Source organism: Lontra canadensis, unplaced genomic scaffold, assembly GCF_010015895.1.
Source record: "Lontra canadensis isolate GAN:19392208 unplaced genomic scaffold, GSC_riverotter_1.0 scaffold29, whole genome shotgun sequence".
Classification (NCBI taxonomy): Eukaryota; Metazoa; Chordata; class Mammalia; order Carnivora; family Mustelidae; genus Lontra; species Lontra canadensis.
Genome location: NW_022631023.1, coordinates 13,541,463 through 13,560,902, shown reverse-complemented (window position 1 = coordinate 13,560,902; position 19,440 = coordinate 13,541,463). Strand labels below are relative to the sequence as shown.

At 40.2% G+C, this 19,440-nt stretch overlaps 5 protein-coding genes across 5 annotated transcripts; all 5 read right to left on the bottom strand.

Annotated features, from left to right (window-relative positions):
* Window positions 1-403: 403 nt before the first annotated feature.
* On the bottom strand, window positions 404-709 carry LOC116872396 (keratin-associated protein 6-2-like). Its single transcript, XM_032865562.1, has one exon. It carries the CDS (start codon window positions 707-709, stop codon window positions 404-406), a length of 306 nt encoding a protein of 101 aa, XP_032721453.1.
* A 4,205-nt stretch (window positions 710-4,914) lies between these two features.
* LOC116872395 (keratin-associated protein 21-1-like) lies at window positions 4,915-5,232 on the bottom strand. The gene has a single exon (XM_032865561.1). It carries the CDS (start codon window positions 5,230-5,232, stop codon window positions 4,915-4,917), a length of 318 nt encoding a protein of 105 aa, XP_032721452.1.
* Window positions 5,233-9,283: 4,051 nt separating this feature from the next.
* LOC116872394 (keratin-associated protein 6-2-like) lies at window positions 9,284-9,703 on the bottom strand. The gene has a single exon (XM_032865560.1). The coding sequence runs from the start codon at window positions 9,701-9,703 to the stop codon at window positions 9,284-9,286; it is 420 nt and encodes a 139-aa protein (XP_032721451.1).
* A 4,059-nt stretch (window positions 9,704-13,762) lies between these two features.
* Window positions 13,763-14,092, bottom strand: LOC116872393 (keratin-associated protein 6-2-like). Its single transcript, XM_032865559.1, has one exon. It carries the CDS (start codon window positions 14,090-14,092, stop codon window positions 13,763-13,765), a length of 330 nt encoding a protein of 109 aa, XP_032721450.1.
* A 4,301-nt stretch (window positions 14,093-18,393) lies between these two features.
* On the bottom strand, window positions 18,394-18,711 carry LOC116872392 (keratin-associated protein 21-1-like). Its single transcript, XM_032865558.1, has one exon. It carries the CDS (start codon window positions 18,709-18,711, stop codon window positions 18,394-18,396), a length of 318 nt encoding a protein of 105 aa, XP_032721449.1.
* Window positions 18,712-19,440: the final 729 nt, after the last annotated feature.

Here is a 19,440-nt window from a genome sequence, read left to right as displayed (position 1 = left end):
TCATGAAATATATTGTCAGCCCAATTTTGAGGAGAGGTCATAACACCTCAAAAAAAGGAGTAATTCACAAGCAAGAACACAGAGATTTGTTAGAAGCAAAGAACCATTTTTATTGAGAATAAGTTTTTTTGTCCAACTGTGAGATGTTAGGATCCCTGGGACAGTCCCAACACAGAATCCAGATTAAGGGAACAAAGACCAATATTTGGGAAATAGTCAGATGATACCACACAGTCTACAGCCTCAAGATCCCATCCTCACAAACACTTTGACCACTGGGGGTCAAAGCCTCTGTCAAGCATGCAATTTTCTGGATGTAGAATACTTGGGTTATGGATTCTTGCTTCATCTGTTGCTTTGGTGGTGTCATTTCAGAAGCAAATGGGGCTTGGAGAGTGATGGTCTAGCAGCAAGAAGAATAACATCTTCTGTAGCAAAATGGCCGGTAGCCACAGCAGCCAGAGCCAGAACCATATCCACAGCCACAGCAGGAGCCTTTTCCACAGCCCCATCCTGAGCCATAGCCACAGCCACAGCCCCATCCTGAACCATAGCCACAGCCACAGCCTGAGCCATAGCCGTAGCCACAACGGGAGCCATAACGACAGCCACATCCTGAGCCGTAGCCACAGCCATAGCCTGAGCCATAGCCACAGCCATAGCCGCATCCACAGCCATAGCCACAGGAGTTCCCGTAGTTACAACACATGATGTCAGGAGAAGAGGATTCAGGTGGGTTGCAAGTGGATGTGTGGTGAATTGTGGTCCCTACTACACTTGGACCCTTATATACTGCCAGTAATTGGCAAGAGCATACCATTCACCCTCTGACTTACCCAACAAGTATGTAAGAAACTTTCATGTGTCTGTCAATGTCAACAATTATTAATGTCTTAGGAAAACTGAGCTCATAATTTGTTCCGCCAAAAATTGTCTCAGTAAAATCATGTGTTCTACATACCACTGATACCCAACTTCACAAGCTCCTATCATTTAGTATACTTTATATAACAAGATTTGGGAGAATTAAGAAAATTATGTCCTTCTTGATTTCTCCTATTTCCTAAAATATTTACCTCTACCCCTAAGGGAGGAAATAACTCCCATCTCCTTTCTGGAATCATTGAAACTTTTTGTGAACTTCTCAAACCCAGACACTTACTGCAGAAACCTACTGGCTTCTTATGAGAGAAACCAGGGAGATGCTGGTGTCAGAGCACAGGGCAGCCCCCAATAACATCATAACAACTGATATAAAATATCAATAATGCTGAGATTAGAAACCTTGGTGTATAGCTTCACAATGATAAATTACCTTCTCTCTTTACTGTTGTCTAATTCCAAATATTTCCTTTCTTCTCAACTGAAGCAAACGTCTAACCTTTCCATCACTTCATGTGCGGACTAAATCAAAACAAACAAACAAAAAGATAGGAAGGTGTTATATGTTTGTTTGTTTGTTTGTGATGTTTTTGCTACTCTTGATTGTCTAGGTTTTACCTAAATCATCAATATCCAAAGCAGGAAAAAAACAAAATTTAAATTGCCTTTTACTGTCATAACTATGACAACTAAGTTGGGAGTACAAACTCAAGAAGATTGTACCTTCCATTCCACACTCAAATTTCAATAACAAAGGAATGAGATCCGTCCACTCATTTTTAAAAGGACTTCAACGGAGATTTTCATAAAGCTACTGAATTCTTTTTGAGAGAACTTTCATTATTACACATTTTCCCTTCAGTTGGGAGTATTTTCAACTACTTTTTCTACCACTAGTTACTGGTCTATCTCCTCTCTCTGCCATGTTTCATCCTTAACAAGAAGTTTAAAGAAAATACATCCTATTCTGGTTGTTCTTTACCTATATTTTCTCTACTTTGCTGTCAACTCTTGAAATTCAAAATTATAAATTCTAATGCACAAGTTCCCTCAAGTAGGTATGTTACTTTTCAAACACCCACCTTTGGGTCAAAATATCCCTGAAATGTTGATGAAGTTTTCTATCTTTATTGCATTATTTCTAGCAACTCTACATTGAGGATACTGATCCTTGATGGCAGAAAAATATTATTCTGTGTATCCCTGAATCACTTCTTAGTTCCTAGTACCCAGTACATAATTTGAACTCAGTTATTTATTTCCCCAATCATAAAAGATGCATTAAAACAATGTTCAATTTTCAAACATTGGTGTGCCACTTAGAAGCTGTAAGATACTTGGATACATTACCAATGTTCTCATTTCATTCAAGCTGAAAGTCTCAAATATCCTTTGACTAAATGAGTCTCAAATTTCACATCTGGAAGATTTGTGTTAATTTATGAAGACATTTTTCCAGATGTATAAATTACCTTATATGCCCAATAAATGATCAACCCTTTACTGGATATGTAAATTAGGATGCAGATACCAAATTGATGATATTCTTCTGTCTTTCAAAAACCTTAAAGCACAAGGAACTTAATGAAACATGAGTAGACTTTCAACGGTAATTATTAGAATTCCCTTCCCTTCTTTGTAGGATTTCTGCACCTCAGGTTTACCCAAGCACAGCTCTCAGATCCAACTAAAAAACATTCCATCTGTGAGCTGCTCAACTCTTGAAAAACACTTGTTTCTTCATCAGTAGGGCATAATGTCCTGGGCATAGCATCAGCTCCCATGCTGATGTTGATGACAGAACCATCTTCCTTAGAATTGGTCATTTGGTAGAGTCTCCTAGATCCAAGGACCTCAGAGTCAGGCTTTGTCCAGTGAACATTGTCATGGAGATGAGACAGACTCATTTATACTGCATGGTGAAAACTGAATCTGAAAAGGCATTTTCTTTTATAGGATATAAATATTAGAGTTCTGGAAAGTCCCATGAGGAAAGGACCCTGAAATCAAAACCCAACAAATTAGTACACTCTCAAACTCATAAAGTCAACCAGAAATTTTGATTGCATTCATATGTGTTCCCCAAACAAAGAAAACCCATTTAAGGAACTAGGCCTTCTCTTTGTCACTAAAAATTGCAGCACTACTGATCAAACCCAAAATTTAATGCATTTCTCTTCCCCCTTTACACTTAGTACCAACCTTTCTAGTGTTTCCTGTAACAGGCATCAGTTCATTTGATACAAAAATGTTAAAATAACTTCCTGAGTTATCTCTCCAATATTTCAACTTTCATTTTCTTCCCCAGGAAGCTGCTTTATTCCTTCAATAGCAGTTAGCTGTCTAAATTTAATTTAATTAATTCTTACTAGTTTTTCTTATCACCTATTAGAATATAAGTGCTCCGAGAGGGGGAAAAAAAATGCCTCTGCAACTTTGTTACTGTATCTTCCGTGTATAGGAAAGTTCCCTTTCAAACACCTTCCAAGAAAAGAGGGATGCCTGGGTGGCTCAGTCGGTCAAGCATCTGCCATTGGCTCAGGTCATGATCCCAGAGTCCTGGGATGGAACTCCACATCTGGCTCCCTGCTCTGCAGGGCATCTACATTTCCCACTCCCTCTGCTCTTCAACCCTGCTCATGCTTTCTCTCATTCTTGCTCTCTCAAATAAATAAATAAAATCTTTAATAATGAATAAATAATAAAAATAAACAAAACCATTCAAAGAGATGGAGTGCCTGGGTGTCTCAGTTGGTAAAGAATGACTCTTGATTTCAGCTCTGGTCATGATCTCAGGGTCCTGAGAATGGCCCCACATTGGAGCCTGTACTCAACTCGGAATGTGTATGAAATTCTCCCTCTGGGATGCCTGGGGGGCTCAGCCAGATAAAGTGTCTGCCTTTGGCTCAGGTCATGACCCCAATGTCCTGGGAACAAGTCCCTCATCTGGCTACTCGCTCAGGAGGGAGTCTGTTTCTCCCTCTGCCTGCCATTCCCCGTGCTTGTGTGTTCCCTCTCTCTAACAAATAGATAAATAATTTTTTTTTAAAAAAGAGAGATTCTCGCTCTCACTCTCATTCTCTCTCTAGCATCCCTCCCCCCTGGTCATACTTCCTAAATAAACAAACAAGCAAATAAATAAAATCTTAACAAGAAAAAAAAGTCAAAGCTATTTGGTATTAACTGACTTAAAACAATTCCCTAAATTCAATCCTTGCAAATAAATATTTTTTGCACTTCTGTCAAAATGCACATGATACGATATGACATTTTTACTCTAACTTACCTTTCCCTTAGTTGTTCATGCATCACCAGGGTCTGCTTCTAATTTCTCATTATTCCTAGAAACTCTCTCTTGATGACATTCATCCACCCATTCAGCTCTCAGACCACACCTCCTCTCCCTTGGGCTTCTGTCACAACCTCCTGAATAGGTGTCCTCCCTCCTCCTCTTTCCCCATCACCTCAATTCTAAATACAGAGTGATTTTCAGGACACAGTTCTGTAATAATGCGTGAGTTGTGTTGTGTTGTGTTGTGTTGTGTTGTGTTGTGAGTGCCTGAACATGAGGGATATGAGAAATAAGTGAAGAAGACATTAAATCTGGTGCACAATGAGAAGTAATATGTGTATTATGCCAAGAAATAACCCCAGGTTTATGAGGCATATTGTCAGCCCAATTTTCAAGAGAGGTCATAACACCTCAAAAAAAGGAGTAATTCACAAGCAAGAGCACAGAGATTTGTTAGAAGCAAAGAACCATATTTATTGAGAATAAGTTTTTTGTCCAACTGTGAGATGATAGGATCCCTGGGACAGTACTAACACAGAATCCAGATTAAAGGAACAAAGAACAACATCTGGGAAATAGTCAGATGATATCACCCATCCTCACAAACATTCACTGGGTGTCAAAGCCTCTGTCCAGCATGCAATTTCCTGGATGTAGAATACTTGGGGTATGGATTCTTGCTTCAGCTCTTGCTTTGGTGGTATCATTTCAGAAGTAAATGGGGCTTGGAGAGTGATGGCCTAGCAGCAAGAAGAATAACATCTTCTGTAGCAAAATGGCCAGTAGCCACAGCAGCCAGAGCCATAGCCATATCCACAGCCACAGCAGGAGCCTTTTCCACAGCCCCATCCTGAGCCATAGCCACAGCCACAACAGGAGCCATAGCCATAGCCACATCCTGAGCCATAGCCACAGCCACAACGGGAACCATAGCCACAGCCATAGCCAGTTCCATAACCACAGCCAGAATAGGGGCCACATCCATAGCCATAGCCACATCCATAGCCATAGCCACATCCGCAGCCATAGCCACAGTATTTCCCGTAGTTGCAACACATATTGTCAGAGAAAGAGAATTCGGGTGGGTTAGAAGTAGACGTGTGGTGAAATGTGGTCTTCTACTTCCCTTGGACCTTTTTATACTGCCAGTAATTGATAGAGCATACCATTCACCCCTGACTTACCCAACAAATATGTAAGCAACATTTATGTGCCTGTCAATGTCAACAATCAATAATGTCTTGGGAAAAATGAGCTCATTATTTTGGAGACTCCCATTTTATTTGAAGAGCAGCATTTTAATTATCTCTGCCAAAGAATTATCTGAGTAGAATCATGTGCTATACATACCACTGATACCCAACCTCATAAGCTCCTAGCATTTAATCTACCTGATATAACAGGTTGTGGGAATTTAGGTAAATTTTGTTCCTCTTGATCTCTCCTCTTTCCTAAATATTTCCTAAAATATCTACCTCTTTCCATAGGGGAGGAAATAGCTGCCATCTCCTTTCTGGAATCATTGTAACTTTTTTTTTTTTAAAGATTTATTTATTTATTTATTTATTTGACAGAGAGGCACAGTGAGAGAGGGAACACAAGTAGGGGCAGTGGGAGAGGGAGTGGGTGTGGGAGAGGGAGAAGCAGGCTTCCCTCTGAGCAGGGAGCCTGATGCAGGGCTCCATCCCAAGACTCCTGGATCATGACCTGAGCTGAAGCCAGACGCTTAACAACTGAGCCACCGAGGTCCCCTCATTGCAACTTTTTACCAGGCTTCTTGTACCCTGATACTTACTGCAGATACCTACAGGCTCCTTGTGGTAGGAAGGAAGAAAGATGCTTATCTCAGGACAAAGAACAGCCCCCAACAACATTGAAACATTTGAAATAAAATGTCAATCGTGCTGTGATCTAGAAACCTTGATATTTAGCTTCACATCAATAAATTAGGTTCTTTGCTGGTGTCTAATTCCAAATATTCCCTTTCTTCCCAACTAAATCAAATATCCAATCATTCCATCACCAGACATGAATCAAGAAAAAAGAAGAAAGAATGAAAGATTTCTCTTTGGGGGTTTGTTTCCTTGTTTGCTACGATGTTTTAGATTATCTTGGTTCTCTAGGGTTTACTTAAATCACCACTTTCCAAACCAAGCAGAATCCAAAATTTAAATTACTTTCTCCTGTAACCACTATGAAATCCAAGTTAGAAGGGAGTACAACCTTAGGAAGGTCATTGCTTCAACTCCACACTCAAGTTTCAATAAAGGAAATGAGCGTCATCCTGCCCTTTACTTAAGGCCTTCAACAGGAATATTAATAAATGTACTGAATTCCTTTCTGAGAACTTTTATTAGTAGACATTTTCCTTATATTGAAAGTACTTCCTACGACTTCATCTATTGTTGGTCACTGTTTTATCTCATCACTCTGCTATGTTTCTTCTCTTCTCAGAAGCTTAAAGAAAATACATCCCATTCCAATTGTTCTTTACCTTTATTTTCTCTACTTTTCTGTCATTCTTGAAATTTTAAACTGTAAATTTTAATGCACAAGTTCTATAGAATAGATACATTCCTTTTCAAACACCTACCTTCCCACCAAAATACCCCTGAACTATTGAACATGTTTTCTACACTTATTGCATAATTTCTAGTCACCTCCATTCAGATCCCTGGAAAACTTTTATTCTGTGCATCCCTGAATGACTAATTAGTTCTAAATAGAGTTCTAAATAGAGTGCCCAGGACATAATTTGAACTTAATCAATACTTTTGTCATTAAAAAACAGATGCATTAAAGCAAAAACATGTTCAAGTATTTTTGTGCCAGTTAGAAGCTCTAAAATATTTTGATATATTTGATATATTCATATATTGTCACAATATTCTTGTTTCATTCAAGCTGAAAGTCTCAAATGTTCCTTGACTAAGAGGGTCAAAATTTCACGATTTGATTATGTGTTAGTTTATGAAGACATTTTTCTAGAAGTATAAATTATCTAATAGGCTCAATAAATGGTCAACTCTTTACTGGGTATATAAATTATGATATCAATTAATATTATGATAACTGATATTATGATATCACTGCCTAATTGAAGATATTCTTCCCTTTCAGAAAGCCTTCAAGGACAAGGATCATAATAAGACAATGAGTAGATTGTCAACACACTGTGATTATAAGAATTCCATTCCCATCTCTGTAGGGTTTCCCCACCTCAGATTTACCTAGAATAGTCAGTCCTCAGATCTGGCTTACACAGGATTCCACCTGTGAAAACTACTTAACTCTTGATGAACTCCTTTTTCTTCATTGCTAGAACATATTATATCCTGGGCATAGCCTCACTCCAGGTCTGACTTTGTTGACAGAGTTACCTTCCTTGCAGACAGTCATTCTGCAGAGTTTCCTAGCTTCAGGTCCCCAAACTCAGATTTGTGCAGTGACCTTTGTCATGGAGACAAGACAGGGCATCATTTTTCACTGCTCATGGAAACTGAGCCTGAAAAGACATTCTATAATATGGAATACAATGTTAGAGAACTGAAAAGTCACATGGGGAAGGGAATCTGAAAACAGAATCCACAAAGTGGTAGATTCTCAAACTCAGATAGTAGGCTGGGCTTTTCATCCCATTCTTATATCTGCACCAGTTCACACATAGAGCATGTCATTAACCACTAGTCCTTGCTCTTTTCCACTAAAAATTGTGACACCACTGATCATACACAAAACAATGCATTTCTCTTCTTCCTTTACACATAACACTGCCCTTTTGTGTAACAAACAATAGTTCATTTCACACAAAATGTCAAAATACCTCCCTGAACCGTATCTCCAATACGTAACCTTCACTGTCTTCCTCAAGAAGCTGTTTTATTCCCTCCATAATGATTATCTGTCTAAATGTATCTTAGTTTTTTTTTTCTTTTTCTTATTATCACCTATTAGAATGCAAACACTCTGAGAGCAGGAAACTCTTCTGAAATTTTATTACTGTATCTTCAGTGTATAGGGCAGTTTCCTTACAAAAACACTGGAAACTATTTATCAAAAAGTGACTTAAGTCAATTTCCTTAGAGATGCCTGGGTGGCTCAGTTGGTTAAGTGACTGCCTCATCTCAGGTCATGATCCTGGAGTCTCAGGATGGAGTCCCGCATCAGGCTTCCTGCTCAGCAGGGAGTCTGCTTCTCTCTCTGACCTTCTTCCCTCTCATGCTCTCTCTCTCTCATTCCCTCTCTCTCAAATAAATAAAATCTTTAATTTAAAAAAATCAATTTCCTTAAACTCAACATATGCAAGCAAATAAATATGCAGTCCCATGCACATGACATGATACCACATGTTTCCTCTAACTTATCCTTCCCTTTGTTCTTCATATGTCACGTGAGTCTGCTTCTAATTTCTCATTAACCATAGGAACTCTCTCACCCATGCCATTCATCTAGTCAGCACTCAGACCACATCTCCTCTCTCTTGGGCTTCTGTCACAACCTCCTGAATAGGTGTCCTTCCTCCTTCTCTTCCCCCTGCACCCAGCTTCATTATGAACACAGTGTAATTTCCAGGGCACAGTTCTGAAATACTGTGTAATTTCTTTTGGGCTGTGCATGCCTGAGCAGGAGAGAATTGAGAAATAAGTGAAGAAGACATCTCTGATGCACGATGAGAGGAAATGTTTGTATTATATCAAAGAAGAGCCTAGGGTCATGAAGCATATTGTCAGCCCAATTTTCAAGAGTAGCCATAACACCTCAAAAGGAAGGAGTAATTCACAAGCAAGAACACAGAGATTTATTAGAAGCAAAGAACCATTTTTATTGAGAATGAGTTTTTTGTCCAACTGTGGGATGTTAGGATCCCTGGGAGAGTCCCAACACAGAATCCAGATTAAAGGAACAAAGAACAACATCTGGGAAATAGTCAGATGATACCACACAGCCTAGATCCTCAAGATCCCATCCTCACAAGCGATCACTGGGGGTCAAACCCTCTGTCAAGCATGCAATTTTCTGAATGTAGAATTCTTGAGGTATGGATTCTTGCTTCAGCTCTTGCTTTGGTGGTATCATTTCAGAAACAAATGGGGCTTGGAGAGTGATGGTCTAGCAGCAAAAAGAATAACATCTTCTGTAGCAAAATGGCCGGTAGCCCCAGCAGCCAGAGCCAGAACCATATCCACAGCCACAGCAGGAGCCTTTTCCACAGCCCCATCCTGAGCCATAGCCACAGCCACAATAGGAGCCATAGCCACAGCCACAGCCTGAGCCGTAGCCACAGCCACATCCTGAGCCATAGTCACAGCCACAGCCTGAGCCGTAACCACAGCCACATCCTGAGCCATAGCCCCAGCCACAACGGGAGCCATAGCCACAGCCACAGCCTGAGCCGTAGCCCCAGCCACAACGGGAACCATAGCCACAGCCACAGCCTGAGCCATAGCCACAGCCATAGCCTGAGCCATAGCCACAGCCATAGCCGCATCCGCAGCCATAGCCACAGGAGTTCCCATAGTTGCAACACATGTTGTCAGGAGAAGATTCAGGTGGGTTGCAAGTGGATGTGTGGTGAATTGTGGTCCCTACTACACTTGGACCCTTATATACTGCCAGTAATTGGCAAGAGCATACCATTCACCCTCTGACTTACCCAACAAGTATGTAAGCAACTTTCATGTGACAGTCACTGTCAAAAATCTTAATGTCTTTGGAAAAGTGAGCTCGTTAATTGGAATCTCCTCTTCTATTTATTTTTCTGCCACTTTATTTAAAGAGCAGCATTTAATTTTCTCTGTCAAAGAATTGTCTCAGTAGAATCATGTGCTCTACATATCACTGATACCCAACTTTACAACCTCTCATTGTTTAATATACCTGATATAACAAGGTTGGGGGATTTTAGGAAAATTTTGCCACTCTTGATCTCTAATCTTACTAAAACGTCTACCTCTGCCCACAGGGGGAAAAAAATACTCCCATTTTCAAACTAGAATCATTACAACTTCCTATCAGGCTTTTTGAACCCAGATGGCTATTGTAGATATCTTTGGGTCCTTGTGGGAGAAATGAGGGAAGATGCTATTTTCAGGACAGAAAAAAACAGCCCCCAACATTGCAACATCTGATTTGAAATATCAATATTGTGGATATCTAGAAACCTTGGTGTGTAGCCTCACATCAATAAATTAGCTTCTTGCCTTACTGGTATCTAATTCCAAATATTTCCTTTCTTCTCAGGTAAGGAAACATTCAACCCTTCCAACACCTACCAGAAAGAAAAAGAAAGAGAAAAAGAGAGAAAGAAAAAGGAGAAAGAAAGAGAGGAAAGAAGGCAGGATGGCAGAAGGGAAGGAAGAAAGGTGTCATGAGTTTGGGTTTTTTTGTGGTATTTTTGCTTATCGTGGTTGTCTAGGTTTTACCTAAATCACTGTTTTCTGAAACAGGCAGATCCCAAGACTTAAATTACATTTTTATTGTAATAGTTATGAAATCCAAGTTGCAAGGGAGTCTAAACTCAGGAAGATCATTCCTTCTATTATTCCACATTCAAATTTCAACAGAAGTGAAATGAGTGCCATCCAGTCCTTTATTGAAAGACCTCAACACGGATTTCATAAATCTACTGAATTCTTTTTCTGAGAACTTTCATAATTCGACATCTTTCCTTCAGTTAATAATACATCCTACTAGTTTCTCTACTGTTGGTCACTTGTGTATCTGATCACTCTGCCATATTTCATCCCTACAAGTAGCTTAAAGAAAAATACATTCCACTATACTTACTCTTTGCCTTTATTTTCTCTACTTTTCTGTCATTCTTGAACTTCAAAACTCTAGAGACACCTGGGTGGATCAGCTGGTTAAGCGTCTGCCTCTGGCTCAGGTCCTGATCCCAGGGTCCTGGAATCGAGTCCTGCATCGGACTCCCTGCTCTGCAGAGAGCCTGCTTCTCCCTCTGCCTACTGCTCCCCCTGTTTGTGCTTACTTTCTCTCTCTATGACTAGTATATTAAAAAATATTTTTTTAAAAAAGGAATTCAACTCTAAATTCTAATGCACAAGTTCCCTAGAACAGACCTATTACTTTTTAAACACTGCCATTCCAATCACAATACCCATAGACTATTGTAAAAGTTTCCATCCTTTATTGCATTATATCTAGAGGGTTTCCATTCAGATCTCTGGGTACCGGTCCATGATAGCAGAAAAAAATCTCTTATTCTTTGCATCCCTGAATCACCACTTAGTTCTGAGTAAAAAAAAAAAAAAAAAAAAAAAAAAAAAAAGATGCATTAAAACAAATATATGTTCAAGGGTTAGTGTGCCCCTTAGAAGCCATAAGATATTTGGATACATTATCACGATGTTCTCATTTCATTCAAGCTAAAAGTCTCAAACGTTCTTTGACTAAAAGAGTCACAAATTTCACATTTAGAAGATATCTGTTAGATTACAAAGATGTTTATCCAGATGTACAGATTACTTTCTATGCCTTATAAATGTTTGGTCTTTTACTGGACATATACATTGTGATAGTCATGCCTAATTGATGATATTCTTCCCTTTCAGAAAGAATTCAAACACATTGAACATAATGAAACATGAGTAGACTTTCAACAAATTGTAATTATTCGATTTCCCTTCCATTCTTTGTAGGATCTCCCCACCTCAGATTTATCCAGAGCACAGTCAGTATTCGGATCAGACTTACATATATTGCACCTGTGAAAATTCTCCAATTCTTAAAAGAACTATTTCTTCATCACTAGAACACAATAACATGGACATAATGTCACTCGAGGGCAGACTTTGATGGCAGAGCCATCTCTCTTGCAGTTGGCCGTCCGGTGGAGGCTCGTAGCTCCAGAGACCTCAGACTCAGCATTTGTGCAGTGACCCTTGTCATGGATTTGAGAGAGTGAGTCATTTTTCACTGTCCATGGAAACTGAGCCTGAAAAGACATTCTATGTGATAGGATACAATGTCAGAGATCTGTAGAGATCTTCCCCACATGAGGAAGGGACTCTGAACTCGAACCCACAAAATGGTAGGCTCTTAAACTCAGATAGCCGACTGGGCTCTTCATCCCATTCTTATCTCTACCCCAATTAAGACCCTAGGGCACACCATTAACCACTAGTTAACCACTTGCTCATTTCCAGTAAAAAATTGTGATGTCGGGGCGCCTGGGTGGCTCAGTGAGTTAAGCCTCTGCCTTCAGCTCAGGTCACGATCCCAGAGTCCTGGGATCGAGCCCCGCATCGGGCTCTCTGCTCAGTGGGGACCCTGCTTCCTCCTCTCTCTGCCTGCCTCTCTGCCTGCTTGTGATCTCTGTCTGTCAAATAAATAAATAACATTTAAAAAAAATTGTGATGCCACTAATCATGTGCAAAACATAATTAACCTCTCTTTTCCTTTACACTTAACTAACATCCTTTCCAATGTTTCTTGTAATACGTATCAGTTCATTTGACTCAAAATGTCAAAATAACTCCCTGAACTATTTCTCCAATATTCCAACCTTCAGTCTCTTCCCCAGGAAGTTGCTTTATTCTTTCCATAGCAATTATCTGTCTAAATGCATCTTACATAATCCTCATTTTTTGGTATCACATTTTAGAATATAAACACTCTGAGAGCAGGAACTTGTCTACAATTTTGCTTCTATGTCCAGGAGAGCTCCCCTCAAAACATTCAAAACTATTTGTAAATTAAATGACTTATATCAATTTCCTTAAACCCAACATATGCAAGCAAATACATGTGCACTTGCATCAAAATGCACATGGTAGAATGCCACATTTTCTTCTACCTTATCTTTCCCTTAGTTCTTCATGCGTCGCCAGAACATGCTTCTAATTTCTCATAAATCCAGGAAACCCTATCTCTCATGCCAATCATCCATCCCTTCAGCACTCAGACCACATCTCCTCTCCCTTGGGCTTCTGTCACAGCCTCCTATATGGGTGTCATCCCTTCTCCTCCTCCCACTGACCGCCAGCTTCATTCTGAACACAGTGCAATTTCCAGGGCACAGTTCTGAAATACTTTGTGATTTCTGTTGGGTTGTGAGTGCCTGAGAATGAAGGATACAAGAAATAGGAGAAAACATTATCTCTGATGCACATATGACAAGAAATGCTTGTATTATTACAAGGAAAAATCCCAGGTTCATAAAAGGTATTGTCAGCCCAATATTCAAAGGGATCCTAACACCAAAAGAAGAAAGAAAGAAAAGAAAAAAGGAATAAATTATAAGCAAGAACACAGAGATTTGTTAGAAGCAAAGAATGATTTTTATTGAGAATAAGTTTTTTGCCCAACTGTGGGATGTTAGGATCCCTGGCACAGTCCTAATACAGAATCCAGATTAAAGGAACAAAGAACAACATTTGGGAAATGGTCAGATGATATCACACAGCCTGGAGTCTCAAGATCCCATCCTCACAAACGTTCACTGGGGGTCAAAGCCTCTGTCAAGCATGTAGTTTCCTGGATGCAGAATTCTTGAGGTACAGATTCTTGCTTCAGCTGTTGCTTTGGTGGTGTGATTTCAGAAGCAAATGGGGCTTGGAGAGTGATGGCCTAGCAGCAAGAAGAATAACATCTTCTGTAGCAAAATGGCCGGTAGCCACAGCAGCCAGAGCCATAGCCATATCCACAGCCACAGCCCCATCCTGAGCCATAGCCACAGCCACAGCCTGAGCCATAGCCACAGCCATAACGGGAGCCATAGCCATAGCCACATCCTGAGCCATAGCCACAGCCACATCCAGAGCCGTAGCCCCAGCCACAACGGGAACCATAGCCACAGCCACAGCCTGAGCCATAGCCACAGCCATAGCCTGAGCCATAGCCACAGCCATAGCCGCATCCGCAGCCATAGCCACAGGAGTTCCCGTAGTTGCAACACATGTTGTCAGGAAAAGAGGATTCAGGTGGGTTGCAAGTGGATGTGTGGTGAATTGTGGTCCCTACTACACTTGGACCCTTATATACTGTCAGTAATTGGCAAGAGCATGCCATTCACCCCCTGACTTACCCAACAAATATGTAAGCAAATTTCATGTGCCTGTCAATGTCAACAGTCAATAATGTCTTGAAGGAAATGAGCTCATTATTTTGGAGACTCCATTTTATTTAAAGAGCAGTATTTTAATTTTCTCTGCCAAAGAATGTCCCAGTAGAATCATGCATTCAACATACCAGATACCCAACTTCACAAGCTCCTATCATTTAACATACCCAATATAACAAGGTTGGGGGAATTTAGGATAATTTTTGTCCCTCTTGGTCCCTCTTCTTACCTACAATATCTACTTCTGCCCAAACAGAAGAAAATAACTCCCATCTCCTTTCTCAATCATTGAAACTTTTTGTCAGGCTTCTTGCACAGATATCTACCGCAGATACCAACAGGCTCCTTGTGGTAGAAACCAGGGATGATGCTAGGCTCAGGACAGAGAACAGCCCCCAACAACATTGGAACATCTGATTTTTTAAAAATGTCAGTAGTGCTGAGATTAAAAACCTTGGTTTGCAGTTTCACACTAATAATTAGCTTCTCTCTTTACTGGTGTCTAATTCCAAATATTTCCTTTCTTCCCAACTAAACCAAGCATCCAAACTTTCCATCACCAAACATGTAGATGAAGAATAAGGAGGAGGAGGAGGCAGAGGAGGAGGAGGCAGAGGAAGAGGAGGAGAAGGAGGAAGAGAAGAAGAAGAAGTAGAAGAAGAAGGAGGAGGAGGAGGAGGAGGAGAAAAGGAGAAGGAGGAGGAGGAGAAGGAGAAGAAGAGAAGAGGAAGAAGAAGAAGCAGTAGTAGTAGTAGTAGTAGTAGTAGAAGAAGAAGAGGAGGAGGAGGAGGAGGAGGAGGAGGAGGAGGAGGAAGGAGGAGGAGGAGGAGGAGAAGAAGAAGAAGAAGAAGAAGAAGAAGAAGAAGAAGAAGAAGAAGAAGAAGAAGAAGAAGAAGAAGAAGGAGAAGGAGAAGGAGAAGGAGAAGAAGGAGAAGAAATGGAAGAAGGGGGTGTAGGAGAAGAAGAAAGGTACTATTTGGTGTGTGTGTGTGATGTTTTTGCTTATCTTGGTTGTCTAGATTCACCTAAGTCACTATTTTCTGAAACAGACAAAATCCAGAATTTTAATTATTTTACTGTGACAACTATGATGTCCAAGTTGAATGGGAGTACAAACTTGGGAAGATCATTCCTTCTCCACATTCAAATTTCAACAACAATGAAATGAGTGCCATCCAGTCCTTTATTGAAAGCCTTCAACAGGGATATTCATACATCTATAGAATTCCTTTTCTGAGAACTTTCATTTTTAAAATTTTTCATCAGTATTCTGACTGCTTTTTCTACAGTTAGATCTTTGTCTATCTGATATCTCTGCTGTATCTCACCCCTTCCAAGAAGCTTAAAGAAAAATACATCCCACCATATTTGTTCTTAAATTTAAGAACTGCTTTCTCATTCTTGAAAATCAAAACTCTGAGTTCTAATACACAAGTTCCCTAGAATAGACACATTACTTTTCAAGCAACCACTGTCTGGTCACAATATTCCTAACTATTGGAAAATTTTTCTGTCTTTATCGCATAATTCTTGTACCTTTCCATTCATATCCATATGTGGATACTGATCCATGATAGCGGGGGTGGGGGGGACTCTTATTCAGTGAATCCTTGAATCACCACTTAGTTCTGAGTACCCAGAATGTAATTTGAACTCAATCAGTATTCCCTCAATAAAAATCAATTGCATAAAAACAAAAACATGTCCTGGGGCACCTGGGTGGCTCAGTCATTGAGCGTCTGCCTTCAGCACAGGTCATGATCCCAGGGTCCTGGGATCGAGTAACACATCGGGCTCCCTGCTCAGTAAGAAGCCTGCTTCTCCCTCTCCCACTCCCCCTGCTTGTGTTTCCTCTCTCAGTGTCTGTCTCTCTCTCTAAAAAATAAATAAACTTAAAAAAAAAAAAAAACTCATGTTCTAACATTGTTGTGCCAGTTAGAAACTATAAGATGTTTGGATACATTATCACACTGTTCTCATTTCATTCAAACCGAAAGTCTGAAATGTTTTTTGACTAAGAGAGTCACAAATTTCCCATTTTGAAGACATGTGTTAGTTTATGAAGATATTTTTCCAGATGTCTGAATTATCAAATAGGCCTAATTAAGGATTGGCCTTTAGTAGATGTGTCAGCTACAATATTGATGCTAAATGGATGATATTCTCTCTCTTTCAGAAAGCTTTCAAGGACAAAGACCATAATAAAACAATGAGTAGATTTCCAACACACTCTAATTATTAGAATTCCATTCCCCTCTTTGTGGGATTTCTCTACCTCAGATTTACCCAGAGTGCCATCAATCCTCACATCAGATGTACAAATATCCCATCTATGAAAACTATCCATCTATTGAAGAATACCTGTTTCTTCATCAGTAGAACAAATTATATCCTAGGTATGACCTCACTCCGGGGCTGACTTGGATGGCAGAGCCATCTCTCTTGCAATTGGCCATTGGGTGAAGGCTACTACCTCCAGGGACCTCAGATTCAGATTTGGGCAGTGATCCTTGTCATGGAGAAGAGACGGGGAGTCATGTTTCACTACCCATGGAAACTGAGCCTGAAAAGACATTCTGTTACAAGATACAGTGTAGAAGGAGAGGACACTGAACTCAGAACCCACGAAGTGCTAGTCTCTCAAGATTAGACAATGGACTGGGCTTTTCATCCCATTCTTGTATCTGCATCAACTGAGGCACTAGAGAGCACCTTTAAGCACTAATCCTTGTTCTTTTCCACTAAAAATTGTGGCACCACTGATCATACCTAAAACATAATGCATTTCTCTTCTTCTTTAACACTTACTACCATACATTGCAGTATTTCTTGTGACTGGCCTCATCAGTGCATTTGACTCAAAATGTCAAAATAACTCTCTGAACTATCTCTCCAATGCTTCAACCTCCACTCTCTTCCCCAGGAAACTGGTCTATTCCTTCCATAGCAATTATCTCTCTAAATATATCTTAATTACTCCTTATTTTTCTTATTTTTACCTAGTAGAATATGAACACTCTGAGAGCAGGAAACCCATCTACAATTTCACTTCTGTCTAAAGTGTATAGGACTGTTTCTTCTCAGAAACATTCAAAACTTGGCACCCGGTGGCTCAGGCAGTTAATCATCAGACTCTTAATTTCAAGATGCACTAGGCAGGAATCTACGTGTCTCCCTCTCTGTCCCTTCCTCTGCTCATCCTTGTGCATACTCTTGCTTTCTCTCCCTCTCTCTTTCTCTCAAAAAAATAATCTTTAAAAAAACATTCAAAACTATTTGTAAATTAAGTGACAAATCAATTTCTTAAAGTCAAAAAAATCCAAACAAATACATTACCATTTCCATCAAAATGCTCATGATACAATACCACATTTTGCTTCTAATTTATGCTTCCCTTACTTCTTCAAGAGTCACCTGAGTCTGCTTCTAATTTCTCATTAATCCTGGAGACTCTCTCTCTCATGCCATTCATCCAAACCATTCAGCTCTCAGACCACACCTCCTCTCCCTTGGGCTTCTGTCACAACCTCCTGAATAGGTGTCCTCCCTCCTCCTCTTTCCCCATCACCTCAATTCTAGACACAGAGTGATTTTCAGGGCACAGTTATGTAATAACATGTGATTTGTGCTGTGTTCTGAGTGCCTGAGCATGAGGGATATGAGAAATAAGTGAAGAAGACATTATCCCTGATGCATGATGAGAAGTAATGCTTATATTATATCACGGAAGAGCCCTCAAGTTCATGAAATATATTGTCAACCCAAGTTTCAAGAGAGGTCATAACAACTCAAAAACAGGAGTAATTCACAAGCAAGAACACAGAGATTTGTTAGAAGCAAAGAACCATTTTTATTGAGAATGAGTTTTTTGTCCAACTGTGAGATGTTAGGATCCCTGGGACAGTCCCAACACAAAATCCAGATTAAGGGAACAAAGACCAATATTTAGGAAATACTCAGATGATATCACACAGCTTGGAGCCTTAAGATCCCATCCTCACAAACGTTCACTGGGGGTCAAAGCCTCTGTCAAGCATGCAATTTCCTGGATATAGAATTCTTGGGGTATGGATTCTTGCTTCAGCTGTTGCTTTGGTGGTGTCATTTCAGAAGCAAATGGGGCTTGGAGAGTGATGGTCTAGCAGCAAGAAGAATAACATCTTCTGTAGCAAAATGGCCGGTAGCCACAGCAGCCAGAACCATAGCCATATCCACAGCCACAGTAGGAGCCTTTTCCACAGCCCCATCCTGAGCCATAGCCACAGCCACAACAGGAGCCATAGCCACAGCCATAACGGGAGCCATAGCCATAGCCACATCCTAAGCCATAGCCACAGCCATAGCCTGAGCCATAGCCATAGCCACAGCCACAACGGGAGCCATAGCCACAGCCATAGCCTGAGCCATAGCCACATCCACAGCCATAGCCACAGGAGTTCCCGTAGTTGCAACACATGTTGTCAGGAGAGGAGGATTCAGGTGGGTTGCAAGTGGATGTGTGGTGAAGTGTGGTCCCTACTACACTTGGACCCTTATATACTGTCAGTAATTGGCAAGAGCATACCATTCACCCCCTGACTTACCCAACAAGTATGTAAGCAACTTTCATGTGACAGTCACCGTCAAAAATCTTAATGTCTTGGAAAAAGAGAGTTCATTATTTGGAGTCTCACTTTTTATATAAGGAGCAGCATTTTACTTTATTCCTAATTCTTATCATTTAATATACCTTATATAACAAGGTTCAGGGAATTTGGGAAAATTTTGTCCCTCTTGATCTCTTCTCTATCCTGAAATATCTACTTCTCCCCATAGGGAAGGAAATAACTGCCATCTCCTGTCTGGAATCATCAAAACTTTTTCCCAGGCTTCTCATACCCAGATATCTACTGCAGATACCTACTGGCTCCTCATGATAGAAACAAGGGTTGATGCTAGCCTCAGGGCACAGAACCACCCCCTACAACACTGAAACATCTCACATAATGTCAATACAATATTTCCTTTCTTCCCAATTAAACCAAATATCAAATCATTCCATCACCAGACATGAAGTAAAGAAAGAAAAGAAAGAAAAAGAAAAGAAGGAAGGAAGATAGGAAGGAAGGAAGGGAAAGAAAGAAAGAAGAAGAAAGAAGGAAAGAAAGAAAGAAAGAAAGAAAGAAAGAAAGAAAGAAAGAAAGAA